This window comes from Herpailurus yagouaroundi, unplaced genomic scaffold, assembly GCF_014898765.1.
Source record: "Herpailurus yagouaroundi ecotype Mexico unplaced genomic scaffold, PumYag 159, whole genome shotgun sequence".
Lineage (NCBI taxonomy): Eukaryota > Metazoa > Chordata > Mammalia > Carnivora > Felidae > Herpailurus > Herpailurus yagouaroundi.
This window is the reverse complement of record NW_024412400.1, coordinates 26,314,506-26,330,002: the sequence shown is the minus strand read 5'-3', so window position 1 is coordinate 26,330,002 and position 15,497 is coordinate 26,314,506. Positions and strand designations below refer to the sequence as shown.

Below are 15,497 nucleotides of genomic sequence, written 5' to 3'. Positions count from 1 at the left end.
GGGCAATAAATTCAAGTGTTGAAGACTTTCAGAAAAGGTTTCACGACCTCCTTGGTACTGATCAATGTTTATGTTAAATTATCGTAAATTTCTCCTCAAACCCAAAACCCAAACCCTTTGCACTGCAATTTCAGGTCAAGAATACTGCTACTCTGGGCTACATCCCAGCTGGGGATGCCCCTTAAAGATCGGTGAGACACAGGCACTTTGGAGACAATACCTCAGGGTCTGGAGGACCTTTTAAGAAGGGTTTCACCTCCCAGAGAAAGGCAGAAAGAGGGGGCGGCTGCTCAGAGTTTGCTGCAGCCCAGTGAGTAACAGGCACTCCGATGCTGACCAACCCGGTTTAGCTGGTCAGGAAGGAGGAAGGGTTCAGGTGGCCATTCTGTCTAGGAATAAGGCAACCTATCTGGCAGGTTCCAAACAGAAAGCTCAGCTCAGGGTTCAGAGTATGAACACACATACGCAGCTAGGATCTCAGGAGAGCCACTAAAGCATCAAGGAAATCCCCTGATGAGAAATTTGAGAGGCCCGCGGAGGCAGGGCAAAGAGGAAGAACGCCCAAGTCCTGGCCCCTGACCCTCAACAGGTCTGGTCTCAACACGTTCCTCGATTTCTGAGGCTTCGTCTCCCCAAGAGTTCACCCTCCCTGCTCTACCGTGCCCAACCGCACGCGTGCGCACCCTGGTGTACACGTCCCCGTCACTCACTGAACGCTTTCCTACCGGCACCTTCCATCACATAAACACACGACACGGATGGGACCGACACTCTGGACCAACCGCTTAGGCCCGTTCTGGGTGGCCACGCACACTGAAAAGACATGGTGCGAGGAAGCCAAAGAGAGCGGGGGTGTGCGAAAGCCCCGGGGCTGGCACCCAGCAGACCTCGGTGAGCGTTGGGGGCTCTTTTCCTCCCCCACTCACGGGGCCGGCTAGCGGAGGCTGGGAGGAGACAGAGGCAGAACACTGCACCACCTCAGTGGGGACAAAGGAGGACACACTCTGAAACCAGAGCCCGGTCCCATGCCGTCCAGCAATCGCCTGACCACAGCTCCCCTCTGCTGCCCCTTTGTCGGTGCCAGTTCCCCAGATGCCTATTTGGGCTCTCGGGGCAGAGAACCCACGTCTCAAGAGAAGCAAATGGTAAATTCCTCTCAAACCAGAGAGGAGACGCTGCAAGGGAGGGAGTCTTCTGCCTGCTGCCTGCCAGGCGATCACCAGAGAGGGCAGAGGAAGACACCTTGTCTTCTAGACACGTCCTCTCGTCCACACCAGCTGGCCCAGCTGCCTGGGTGGGGGAGGATCTGGGCACTATCTCGGTATCCAGGTGGCACCCACTCACAGGGTCGGCCAAATGCCAGCACCCACACTCTATTAATAGCATCAGGAGCTGGAAGGGAGCAGCTTGGGTAGGGGGAAGGAGAAAGCAAGAGGCTGTCTTCAAATGCAGTGTATACAAAGTCGTGGTGGCTCTGCATCCTGGGGGGACTCGTGCTTCTAACCTTCGACCGGGGACACAGAAGTCAGAAGGCGCATCCAAAACACGGTTTGGGGCGGAGGCAGGGGAGACGGTCAGCGGGGCTACCTTACCTGCCTCGCCACCCTCCGGGCCTCCCAGTAGGGCTTCGAGTCTTCCACAGCTTTGCCAATTTTCTTCACCAGCTCGTCCAGCTTCACCGTTGCTTCCACCAGAACGGAGCGGAACTTCTGACGGGCATCCTGAAGCCAAGAGAAAATGAGGACCAGTTGAGGCTTAACGAGGCATCCGCGAAAATCCACTTTCTCTATCCAAAAGCACCAAGGAGGGCCTTTGCAAAACCTACAAGCTCCTAAATTAATATCTTTGTGAGCGGCACCGTCTAAAACTCTGTGATACTGGAAATGTTCTATCACACTGTCCGATATGGTAGCCACTAGCCACATTTGGCTACTGAGCACTTGAAATTGGCTAAGGAGGCTGAGGAAATGGGTTTCCAACTTATTCAGTTTTAATTAAGTATATTTCTATTTTAAAAATAAGCACGGGGTGGCTCAGTCGGTTAAGCAGCCAACTTTGGCTCAGGTCATGATCTCGCAGTCCCGCGTGGGGCTCTGCTGACGGCTTGGAGCCTGGAGCCTGCTTCGGATTCTGTGTCTCCCTCTCCCTCTGCTCCTCCACTCGTGCTCTCTCTCTCAAAAATAAACGTGAAAAAAAGTTTTAAAAAAAATTTTTTAACGTTTATTTATCTTTGAGACAGAGAGAGACAGAACATGAATGGGGGAGGGTCAGAGAGAGAGGGAGACACAGAATCTGAAACAGGCTCCAGGCTCTGAGTGGTCAGCACAGAGCCCGACGTGGGGCTCAAACTCACGGAACTCGAGATCGCGACCTGAGCTGAAGTCGGAGGCTCAACCGGCTGACCCACCCAGACGCCCCCAAAAAAGTTTTTAATGAAAGTAAATAAAAATAAAAGTAAGTGTGGCCAGTGACTACTATATGAAGATGGACAGCTCAAGCTTGATTTAAAAGCTCTATCTCCTCAGTGGGCAGCTTCAGTGATGGCACCATGTCCTATGCTCCCATGGAGTCCTCAACCGTATAATGTAGTCCTCCATGCAGAAACACTGATCGGAAACTTCCCACATGCCAGACCCTATGCTGGGTGTGGGGCTTGGTCCCTGCCCACAGGACACGTCCAGTCTGGCGGGTGAGGTAGGCATTATAGCCATTCCAGAAAAGTCCACGCCAGGATGAGACTGGTACAGGTGCCACGGAACCCAGCAGCAGAGAACCTCACAAGGTCTGGTAAGGTGGGACAGGGCGGTGAGAGAGAGACTTGGAAAACATCCAGAGGGGTGATATCTATACAGAAGCCGGGAGCATGAATGGTCACTTGGGAGAGAAGGAGAGGAAATACTGAGCCCCGAGCAGGCAGAGAAGCCATATTCGGCCAAGAGGGGAGAGGGAACGGCACGGTCTGAATGAAACTAGAAGTCCGAAATGTGGAAAACAGCAAGAAATAAGGGTGGCCACCCATCCCGGAGGCAGCTACAAGCAACTTAGGTCTCAATTAGGGGTTGGAAGGGAGGAACAGGCAGGCAGGCCATTCTAGGCTTAACCACAGTGTCAAAGTCAAGAAACCCAGATCCACGACTTCACGAGGAGGAAATAAAATTAAAAAGAAGGAACTCAGTCCAATGTCTAGGGAGACATATTGGAGGGTTGGGTTAGTACTTTCCAGACCCCACACCCCTCTCCTCCTTTTCCCTTAGGCATTTGCCTGACACAGCCTCGTGGGGGTGGGAGGAAAGGGGCACACATCTGAGAGGGGAAATAGATACTCAGAGAAGGAACGATGCATGAACACCAGCCGTGGGGCTGCCCCAAGACCGAGCAGCCACCCAGCTGGTAAAACACATGTGCTGGGGCACCTGGGTGGCTCAGTCAGTGAAGCGTCCAACCTTCGGCTCAGGTCATGATCTCGAGGTTCGTGAGTTTGAGCCCTACGTCAGGCTCTGTACTGACAGCTCGGAGCCTAGAGCCTGCTTCACATTCTGTGTCTCCCTCTCTCTCTACCCCTCCCTCCTTCCCTCCCTCCCCCCCCCCCCCCTCAAAAACAAACGTTAAAAAAAATTAAAACAAACACACAAACACGTGTGCTCCACTGGCTGCAGAGGGCCCGCCTCACGAGCAACTATCTGAAGACTATCTCTAAGCATCGAACTGTAGGGGCCTCTTGGGCCAAGGGGATGGCTCAGGGGGGTGAAGAAGGCTCTGCCCACTTGTGTGTCCCACTTGTGTGTCCTCCATCCTACTGCACCAGGGCTTGCCAGATGGGTTTGAAAATGATGCCGGCACTCGAGCATACAAGGGTGCTGCCTTTGCCTCACATGGGCGCTTCTCAGCTCCTGAGCCCCATCCTACTTCTGACACTGGCCTTGGTCCCTTTCGCGGGCCCTGTATCATCATCTTCTTCTCTGCCTTCTCTTCTATGTGGCCAAGCCCGCAGTCACCTGCTACAGCTTCTGGAAACAAAGCACACCAGGTCTGTCCTGGAGAGGAAGTGGCGTGGGTGCACAGGGCAGCCCAGGGACTAGCCCCGCTGAGCCCCGGCCAGACTGCATTTCCAGTATGTAGGAGGCAGCATGTTGTCTGAAGCCCGGGATTTTTTTTTTTTTTTTCTTTTTTTAACCAGAGAGATGGATCCAATCTCCACCAAACCTCTGTGAGGCCCTCATCAGGCAACTTCTGGACTCATCATTTTTATTACCAATTAAATCGTTACTTTCCATCTCATAGGGAGGGCAGAAAAAAAGGAATAAAGGAGAATGCAAATGTAACACAACTAATAGCTCCTGGATGCACAGTACATGCTCAGCAAGTACACGCAATCCCCCATTACCACCCGGCACAAAAAGAGACCCGTGATCCTGTTTTAAAAACACCGAGGTCGTCCCTCTGAGGCAGGGGCAGCTGACAGGACGGAAGTAACAACCTGTCACACCGTGTAGGCAGATGCTTTGCAAATGTACTCACAAGCATGACTGAATTCTTCAAGTCCCCACCCTGACGAGACGCAGGACCAGTGCTGTATCCAGATCACAGGTAAGAAAACGGAGGGCCATCATCAGCGTGTGACCCAGGGCAGATCACATCATCACTCCGGGTCTCTTTTGTAAAATGAGAACTGGGCCCCAAATCAGTGGCCCCTGGGCCAGTAGGCTTAATGCCTTTGGTCCGTACGCTGGGTAGTATGTCAGGAATGTCAGGAAAATCTGTATTTTTTTTTCTTTTTAAGTGGATTCTCGATTTTCTCATAAAAGAATCTGATAATCTAGCAACATGGGGCCCTCATTCCTACCTGGAAACCACTGGCTAGAAGTGGAGGAGATGCCCCCTTAGAAAGAGATTTCCCTTTCCGGTCCCCACCAGCCCTTTGCCTGAATCACAGCCAGCCTGCATCACCCATTGAGGTGCCCAGCCCGGCCCCCGGAGACTTTTGATTTGCCAAGAGCTATTCTGGGCACGAGTGAATATAGCCCACCACACCTGCCTTTCTGAGGGAGGGAGAGGGATGCAGAGCCCAGATGGGCAATTTACTATGTGGCAGACGTGACCACAGATGCTTTCATTCCATCAATTCGTGCAATCACAACCTGATCAGGCAGGTGCTATACTGCTGTTATTCGCATTTTACGAAGAGGAAAACTGAGGCCCGAAGGTAACATGCCTGAAGCCACGGAGCTGGGAAATGGCAGAACCCAGATTTAAACTCAAGCAGTAAATAGACAAGTATAAGGCAGCATGATAAACACTAAGGCCTCAATACACACACAGTGCAGCGGACACACAGCTGGAAAGGCCACCCCAAGTGTCACCCAAGCCAGGCCCCGAAGAAAGGGGATTTCACCAGACAGGGAGGGGGGGCACTAGAAGCAGAGGGAGGAACGTGAGCAAAGAGCGGCTGGCGGGAGGGCTGGTGGGGGTTGGAGCAAGGAAGGGTGTGGGTGCTGAGTTAAGGCATGTGAACTTTATCCCAGCACAGTGGGGAGACGGGGTGGATTTTTTTTTTTTTTCTTTTCACGTAAATCTCAATTTACTTTCCATGAGCCCCTGGCAGAAATGACCAAAGAATGCATTCTTCCACAAAAAGTGATCTAGTTTACTGGAAGACTCCACTATGAAGTACTTCCACAGCTTTGATAACGTACACTGAATATTGACTACAAGATAGTTCTGTTGGGAGGAAAGGAAGTGAGAAAGAGAGGTGGTTTGGGGGGACGGAGGGAGGAAAGAAATGAAAATCTCATCTTCCAATTGGGATGCTGGCAGATGGTTAACTAAAACTGACAAATCAACAAGCAGCCACACAGAGCCCACCATTCATTTAGTCATAGAAGTTAATACCTAATCAGCTAAAATATGGTCAACTGATCAAACTGCCCTTAAGGGAGGGGAAGATAGGAATGGGGTAGAATGGGTTTTTTTTTGTTTTTGTTTTTTTTGCCTTTTTAAAAACTGTGCTAAGATACCGTGGTGAATTTTTAAGCAGAGGCATGACCAGATCAGATCTGGGTTTTACCAAAGAGTGAACAGGGCTTCTCAGGGGATGCTGGTGGGCAGATCCTTGGACCACCAGCCTGGGTAAGCGTGTGGCCATCAAAGGGTATTGCACCCAAAGGACTTGATTTGACATCAGTGTTTTCCCTCTATAAATGAGGCTGTGTTGCCAGGGATGATGATGCATGGCTGGCTGACGTCCAACCACCAACAAGCCTATTCATCCAAGACGCGTTAAAAGCTAAACACAAAGCCAGCCTTCTCCCTGAGAAGATAATGCCGACCCAGTTCTTTTACCATTCCACAGAAAATCCTAGCCATTTGAGTAACACGTCTCCACAAACACTGGAGTGTGAGGGCCCACAAACCCCCATCTTTTCTGCCAGCCCAATGCTAACAGCCTTGACTTTCTTGGGCCTCACCCAGGGCCCAGAAGTGGTCACGTGACCCAGGCCTGGCCAGTCAGATTTGGATACACCTAGCTTCGATGATTGAGGGAAAGCATGTGACCCATGAGAACCAATGAGACTTCATTCTGGGACTTTTCTGAACCGGTCGGAGGAACTATTTTTCACGGAGAAGGCTGAGAGAATAGAATGAAAGGCTAGAGCAGATGGCAGCCATCTTGGCAACAGGAGGGGAGAGCCTGGGAGAGGGAGGAAGTCCCAGTGGGCAACACTCTGAGCTTCCGGAAGTGGCAATGCTTTACAGTCTCACCCTACACTCCACCTTCCCCAGAGCCAAAACAGCACACACAACCTCAGCTGTCGCAACTGTTTTATGTTTTGCTTAAAGTAGTTGAATTGCATTTCTGTCATTCGCAATTGAATGAAATAAAAAAGATAGACAAGTAGGCCTTAAAGTAGTCATAATTAATATAGATAGGGAGGAGAGGGTCAGTCTACAGTCGTATTATGGCAAAGCACTAGTAATTAAATATGGTTCAGTGCTAGAGGCTTTTAACCCTGACAACAAAGTCATGTTTATATGGAACAGAACCCGGAACTAACCTGGACAAAGCATTTCTCTAAATCCCTCCGAGTGCCAGTTGGCTACATCTTTCAGACAGCTTGCCGCAACTGACCTTGTGCTTTTTGCCTTATTTCCTAGTTCGAGAAAAGGACTGTGGTTCTCCCATTTCCTACAAGTACAGGCAAACGTGTTTCCCAAGATCAGAGTGGAGGGTTACTTCCAGGAATGTCCCGGGAGGAGAGAAAACTATTTTCCCTACAGTAAATGACCCATGCACTTCTGTATAACCTTACCTCGGGAGAGCCAGCAGACCTTTTACCAGCCCAGAAAAACAAGCCATTTACCAGGCGGGGCTGGTTCCCTCAGCTGGGATCCCTGAGATCGTCAAATCTGAAAACTGTGTCATTTCCATTAGGTGACTCAGGGCAATTTATTCAAAGAACTGCTGAGGGTGGCACAGAATCCCTGTTTTGAACTTGCGTGTCAAAAATACAGGCCAGTATCAGGTAAGAACTCCAGCGAAACCAAACTGGCCAGGGCCGGCGTGCCTTGGAGACAGTGCGCCAGGTGTCACCCCACTGAAGACGAGTCTGTTTTCTGGCCAATCCGCTCATCAAAGCCTCAATGATGTCACCTGTAAGCTGAGAATGATGGCCTTTCTCCTCCACAAAGGTGTCCCCAGAACCAAGGGAGATTAAGATGGGACATCAGATTTTAAAAATAACTGTCCTACAAATTAAAGATGACACCATACTTCAAAAGAGCCTGAGTAATGCCATTTATAAATACACTGCTGCTTGCAGAGAGATTTCACAGGCATTACCTGAGCCTCACAATGACCCTGTAAGACGGGCTGAGCAAGAATGATGGTCCCCAGCCTACACGTATCTCAGGTAAAGCGCTATGTGGCCTGAGGTCACACGCCAGTGCGTGCCAGACTTCAGACAAGAACACATACCTTTAGTCTTTTCATCCAATGGCTTTCACTTCACCTGTAGGTTCCCAAAGTGTGGTCCAGGGGACCATGGTAGGGGTCCCTGAGGCTCTGCAAGGTCAAAACCATTTTCCTAATCACACTGGACTTATTTGCCTTTTCACCTTCATTCTGAGTTTTCAGTGGGGTTTCCCAGAGACTACTTCATAGGAGACATGGCAGCAGACGGAATGCAGAAGCACACAACTCAGCCCCTCTAGGAAGCCAGACTACAAAGAGACTTGTAAGACAAAAAAACCATTAAATGATTAATTTCCTTTCACGAATTTTTTTTTCTTTCGTTTGGGAAAATACTTATTTTCTCATAAAATATGTCAACGTGTAATAGGTTTATTATTGTAATTTTTAATGAATGAATTTAATAATGAATGAATTTAACTTTTTTTAATGTATGTTTATTTTTGAGAGACGGGGGGAGAGGGAGGGAGGGAGGGAGAGAGGGAGGGAGGGAGAGGGAGACAGAGGATCCCAAGGGGGCTCTGTGCTGACAGTAGAGAGCCCGACGTAGGGTTCAAACCCACAAACCATGAGATCATGACCTGAGCTGAAATCAAGAGTCGGATGCTTAACCTACTGAGCCACTGAGGTTAACTTTTCTAACACAGCAAATATATTTATTACCCACACAGAGCTCTCTGGTGTACTCAATGATTATAAGAGTGTAAAGGGAGAGGCACCTGGGTGGCTCAGTCAGGTAGGTGTCTGACTCTGGCTCGTTATAATCTCATGGTCTGAGTTCAAGCCCCGTGTCTGGCTCTGTGCTGACAGCTCAGAGCCTGGAGCCTGTTTCTGATTCTGTCTCCCTCTCTCTCTGCCACACCCCACTCGCTCTCTCTCTCAAAAATAAATAAACATTTAAACAAAAGAAAACGTTAAAAAAAAAAAAAAAAGAGTGTAAAGGGAACTTGAGGCCCGAACCATCAGGTCTGTTGGGTGTCCCACCCCCCCCCCCCCCCCCCCCCCCCCCCCCCCCGGGGCCTGCCCTGCAAAGACATCTCACACACTGGAAACACCAGTGTATTTTCCGTAACAGCGAAGCAGTTGTTCCTGCTCAGATCTTTCTTGAATCCTTCTGATTTTGTCCAAGGAGAGGGTCCTGTTGGGTGCTACCATGTCTCCACAGCAAATGCAGCTGCTAATCCACATTTTGAGAAAGGGGGAGCTAATCTCGCTGAGCCTTCCATAGAGAAGGGAATCTGCTAGAATTTGATAAGCAAAACACATCCACTGGAAACAAAACGGCACTGGTTTGAAAGTCACCAAGCTGTGCCCTTAGGAGTTGGGCACTTGCACACACGCAGAAAATTCTTCAATAAAAACCTTGCTTTAAGAGTACACTCATGATGAGCACTGAGAGATGAATAGCATTGTTGAATGACTATGTTGTACATCTGAAGCTAATATAATGCTGTATATTAACTCTACTGGAATTAAAATTAAAAATAATAAAAAGCTTGCTTTAAATAAAAACACATTTCCAGGGCACCTGGGGGGGGGGAGCGGGGTTCAGTCAGTTAAGCATCTGGCTCTTGATTTTGGCTCAGGTCATGATCTCACAGTTGTGAGATCGAGCCTTGCATCAGGCCCTGTGCTGGGCATGGAGCCTGATTGGGATATTCTCTCTCTCTCTCTCTCTCTCTCTCTCTCTCTCTGCCCCTCCCCCACTCGTGCACATGCACACACATGGGCACGCTCTCTCTCTCTCTCTCAAAAAAAGTATTTCCTTTTGATGGCTTTTCACTTACAGTCATGAAGTCTCCACTTCAAGCAAGATGAAGTAAAAATGTCAATTTAAAGGGAAATATGGAATAAACAGTAGATACAGAACTAGGATAAGGCAAAAATTATGACGGTGGCAGAAGACGAACGAGTCAGAAATGTAAAGTCTCTGTTTGCAGGAACATTCTAGAATTACATAACCAAGGGCACCACTGGAAACATTCTGGCTTACTGACCAGTTATAAGGTACCTGAAATGTTTTTATGTTTACTACGTACCATGTTTTCTTCCCCCCCCCGCCCCCCCAATCTTTAAGAGTACTTGTGGCAGCTACTAAAACACCCAAAGAAAGCACTTAAAACAGTGCTTGGGTGAAAAGGGTTAAGTGCTCTCCAGGGCCGTCAGACAGAACTTTCTGCAAGAATGGAAGTGTTCTGTATCTGTGCTGTCCGGTGCAGAAGCCACTGGCCACTTGTGGCTAAATAAAAGCTTGAAATGTGGCTGGTACAACTAGCTGGATTTTTAATTAAATTCTAATGTTTCAATCGTAATTTGAAGAGCCACACGTGGCTAGGGTTTGCTACAGCGGACTGCGCAGGTCTAGCTCCTGACCCTGGATTTCACTCCACTTTTCCACTCTGAGACCACGCCTCGCTCCTCAGGCCCTCCGGTGGGTGGCCTTCTTTCCTTGCCTCTGTCCGGCTTTCCTTCCCTCAGTCCCAGCTCCCATGGGGAGTGGCTTTCGCAGGCCTGTGAGAAGGGGGGCCAGGACAATCTCACTTCGCCTTCAGGAATTTTGCAGCAGAGGCGAAATTGGAAAGACCGCTCCGGGGTAGAGCCAGGGCCTAGAGAGCCAGACCAGCGAGGCCAAGGCTTGAGCACGCAGGAGCCAGGAGGAAGCAGATTGGAGAGGGGAGGGTCAGGGCAGAAGACCAGCAGGAAGCTGGAGCCAGCATTCCCCATTCCCCATCTCTGTGCAGGCCCAATCCCCCATCAGCCAGTTCCATCCAACCAGAAGAGTCTGGTTAAAACAGCTCCTATGAAATGGAAACACGCACGGGAAAGAAAAGGGAAGAAAATAGGGCCTTCGAGTTGGAAGAAGCCAGCACGTTGTTGAGGACCGGGTACCTGACTCCCTTCCCTTCTGACTCCTTTTCTCTTCCACCTTGAGCCCTGACTTCAGTAGCAGAGGCCAAAACCACTAGTTCCTTCTGTGGGGATGGTCCCCCCACCCCCATCCCCCGCATCAGGCAGAACCCTGCAGCCATGTTTCTGATACAAGACCCTCTCCCAGGGAACAGAGGAAGCCCGAGGAGGGAGACACAAAGAGAGGGCAGACAGTGAGCGAGAGCCAACGAGAGAACACGAGGAGGCAGCGGAGGAAGGCTCGTGGGAGATTATCTGGGTTCCCTGACTAATCCTGCAATTAACACGGCCAGACGATTCATCAATCAAGCCAAGACGCTTTTGACAAGGAGGCGGAGCGCTATTAATAATTATGCTGGAACAATAGGCATAAACCAAGTCTGTCGGCCACACTGGGATGTTCCGTCTCTCCACACTTAAGGCTCTGTGGTGCTTCTCTCCCTTGGGTTCCAGGAAAGACTCCAACCTTGCAGAAATTCCTTTGACTCCAGCTGTTTTGAGCAGCTGTGGGACACAGCGTAAGGGATTCTAATCCCAGTTTGGGCACTGCGCAGCTCCGGACCCAGGGGCCGTCCCTATGCAGCCTTGGTGACGAGACCAAGTGCTGTTTCCCCTTCTCGTAGCACCGCACTTGTCCTGGGTGTGAACTACCAAGAGGTTCCTTCTACCAAGAGGGGGGAAGAAGGAAAGTAAGAAAAGATGGTGGTCAATATGGTTTCCTGCTGCGAGTTCTTCTCTTCTGAGGTGAACAGAGATCTGGGAGCTTTCTTTAGGCCCGAGTAGAGCCAAGTTCCTCCTACCCAGCAAGGCTCTGTTTTAGAGCTCTGATGGGACTGTAGAATGTTTCCAGACACGCAGGTGAGCACCCAGTCACCTCTCCCACGACATCACAGCCTGCCAGAGCAGTCTTGCCGGCCTCAACCATGCAGATTCCCCTGAAGCTCTATCCAACGTCAAGACCCCACAGGCCCAGCCATTTGGAGGCCGAGTTAAGGCACTTGACAGATCTGGGAATGAGGAGAAGGCTCTTCCTTTCAGCTTTTTAATTTAAAATAACTTCAGGGGCACCTGGGTGGCTTACTTGGTTAAGGGTCCAACTCTGGATTTCCCCTCAGGTCATGATCTCAGAGTTTGTGCGTTTGAGGCCTGCATTGGGCTCTGTGCTGACAGCTCAGAGCCCACTTGGGATTCTCTCTCCCTCCCTCCCTCCCTCCTTCTCTCTCTTCTCTGCCCTTCCCCCGCTCTCTCTTGGTCTCAAAAATAAACAAACTTAAAAGATAAAATAAAATAATTTCAGACTTGGAAAAAATGAGGGTAAGATGCAGACATGATGTCCCTTTACCCTGAAATACTTTAGCCCATAGTTCCCAAAGCTGAGGACACTCTCTTACATAGCCAGAGTACAAGGAGGAGAATCTGAAAATCAACACAGATACCAAGCCAACTAACCTGGTCTAGGACTTCATTCAAATTGCATCAACTGTCTCACTATTGTCTTTTAGAGTAAAGGAACAAAATCTTTCAGGATCCAATCCAGGATCGCCAGCTTGTATTTAGTTGTCATATTTCTCTAGCCTTCTTTAATCTGGAACAGTTCTGCAGTCTTTTTTTGTCCTCCATGGCCTTGATATTTTTGAATAATATGAGCCAGTTAAAAACGACTCACTTTCAATTCATCTTTTTTGTTGATGTGACGTGTGCATGAGCCACCAGAATGGAATTTAACCAATTACAAAAAAGTATGTTTCAACAGCCCAAGGTCCAAAGCACCACAAAGGAAAAAAAACCCACAGCTCTTTAAATCTTGGGGTAGAAACGGGGCGCCTGGGTGGCGCAGTCGGTTAAGCGTCCGACTTCAGCCAGGTCATGATCTCACGGTCCGGGAGTTCGAGCCCCGCGTCAGGCTCTGGGCTGATGGCTCAGAGCCTGGAGCCTGTTTCCGATTCTGTGTCTCCCTCTCTCTCTGCCCCTCCCCCGTTCATGCTCTGTCTCTCTCTGTCCCAAAAAAAAAATAAATAAAAACGTTGAAAAAGAAAAAATAAATCTTGGGGTAGAAGGATCAGTCCTAGGAGGCCCTGGAGGAAAGACTAAAGTTGCACAACAACCCCCCCCACCACCACCAATGACACACACACCCTTAGACTGATGGGTCCCAGTGCTTTTTCATTCATGGTCAAACATAGGTTTTTCAATCCACAGGATTCTTTGTGAAAAAGGAGAGAGATTTGCTGAAACCAGGCCATTTTCCTGAGTTCAGCCACAAGTGAACTATTTCCAAGTTTACACCAAAAGCCTTAACGTATCTGCTCAACCTCAAGACCCACTTTTTTTTTCAAAAATTCGCAAATCTTACATTTTGGATGCACTATCCCATTGATCCGCATGTTTGTCGGGGGTAATGTTCCAACCACCAACCAAGCTGGAATGCGATACAAGGTCCGTTTTGTACTGGACACGAGTTTTAGAATTAGGACAATATGGTGAATTCACATAACCTTGGAAAGCTCTTGAGGTCACGCAGCCTCTGTGGGAAGCACGATTCCATCCACCGCAGCGTTCCAGGCAGGCTGGCTCTCCTGCCTCCTTTGGATAAGCTCCCCGCTGCCCACAGCTCCTCGGGATGGAAAGAAAGGAGGACACAGGATGCAACAGCGCCAAAGTCAAAACCCACGGCCATCACTTTAGACATACAGAGGAATCCACCAGAACAAATGGCTAAAAACGTTAAAGGTGGTTGTTCTGGGGAGCAGAACTGGGGGTGGGAAGGGAGGAGGCAGGGGACATTCTCGGTAAAACTTCTCAGGGGCTTTTAACTGCGTGCATGTAGCGCTTTGGTAAAAATAAAAATTTAAGCCTATTGCAGCAGAGACCGACCAAAGAGCTTTTGTATTTCCCTGTCATTGAGACGGAGGGGGATTCATAATTCATTCAACATGTGGCTAGATTAAAGTCAAAATCTCCGGACTCTGCTGATCATTCAGATCAGATGCTCCCATTTCACAGACGCGGTGACTGAGGCCTCAGGAGGTACAGTTCCCCTCCCAAAGATGGTGTACCTGGTATCAGAGCAGAGGTTAGAAACCTGGTCCCCTAAGTCCTAGACCTCTTTCACCTGTAGTCCTGGTAGGAACCTCAGAACACTCATCCTCCACATCCTTAACATACATCCCCAAACTACTTAAGGGCATGGCCTTCAGCCTCAGACTCCTGAATTCAAATCTTGGCTCCCTCACCCGCTCACTTGGCCACGTGACCTGGGAGAAGGGCTCAATCTTTCAGTCAGTGCCTCCAGTTGTCATCAATGTCCTCAAGAGCTGTTGTGAGAACCGGATGAACTATATAAAGCAATTAGCACGATACGGAGCATATAATAAGCTTTCAATCAATAACGATTTTTTATGTAGGTGCCATCATTCAATAAATGACCAAAGGTAGAAAGAACCAACACTTGTTGAACATTACACGTGAGGTACTGTGCCAGGCACTTCATAAACATCACCTTATTTAATCCTTACCAGCCCTGCAAGGCAGGTATCACCCTTCCCATTTTAGACACAAGAAAATCAAACCCAGAAAAGACTGCACAGCTTATGAAGAGGCAGAGGGAGAATTCAAATCCAGCCCTCCTGACCTGCAAAGCCTGTGCTTTCCAACATCACATGCTATGCTGTTTAAGCATCTATTTGCTCCACAGCAAGTTCTCCTACCCAGTTTTGACCTTACGTTTTATAGCATTAAATCGTGGTCTGCTTTAACAAGTTCCAGCTCGGGGAGTAGATCCAATTTCTAGCAAATGCATGCAACACCAAGGTTCTATTTCCCCACCGGAGATGCTGGCAAAACCAGGGGCAAGGAAAGAAAGCAGCATGTCAAGAGCTTCCCAAGAAGGTTTAGAACCTTCCCCCTGAACCTGTAAAGTGCCTGCCTCAGTACTGCACTTTTGGCTTGAGGCTCCGTTAATTTTTTCTAATAGGCATTGAAGCCATGGCATAATTTTCTCTCGCACAAAATTTGTAAGACGTCGGCGAAGTGGCACAGAGTTCCCTAAAACAAGACCATTGCCAAAACAAGGTGCATTGCCAAAAACTGCACCCTTTTGCTTTTAGTGTTGCTGGTTTGTTTAAGGATCACTGAGAATGCTAACCAAAGTCCTCGCTCTGCTGGTTAACCATTAAAGCAACTCGAGGAGGCACTATGAAATGTGGCTGTTCATGAAATAAATGTAAATGGACGTCCTGCAGGCCTCAAAATGAGTCCCTGTGTATCACCGCCATGAGTGTGGCAGTTTTAAAATGTGGTTCAAAATTCCTTTTTTTTTTTTTAATTTTAAAAATGTTTATTTTTGAGAGAGAGAGAGAGTGTGTGCGAGCAGGGGAGGGGGAGAGAGGGAGGATGAATCTGAAGCAGGCTCCAAGCTGTCAGCACAGAACTCAACACAGGGCTCGAACTCCCAAACCATGAGATCATGACCTGAGTCAAAGTCGGATGCTTCACTGACTGAGCTACTCAGGTGCCCCTAAAACGTGCTTCAAAATTCTTTGATACTCTCCCACCAAGGGATGGAGTCTGTGTCCCCTCCGCTTGTGGGTGAGCTCATGATTGCCTGCACCTAGAAATGTGACAG

At 49.0% G+C, this 15,497-nt stretch overlaps 1 protein-coding gene across 1 annotated transcript in view; it reads right to left on the bottom strand.

Moving 5' to 3' along the window:
• Window positions 1–15,497, bottom strand: part of SH3BP5 (SH3 domain binding protein 5) — a 76,963-nt gene that overhangs the window by 48,240 nt on the left and 13,226 nt on the right. The window contains exon 3 of the mRNA XM_040480160.1: window positions 1,593–1,721. Within this exon, the coding sequence (XP_040336094.1) occupies window positions 1,593–1,721 (129 nt within the window). The remainder of the gene's footprint in view (window positions 1–1,592; window positions 1,722–15,497) is intronic.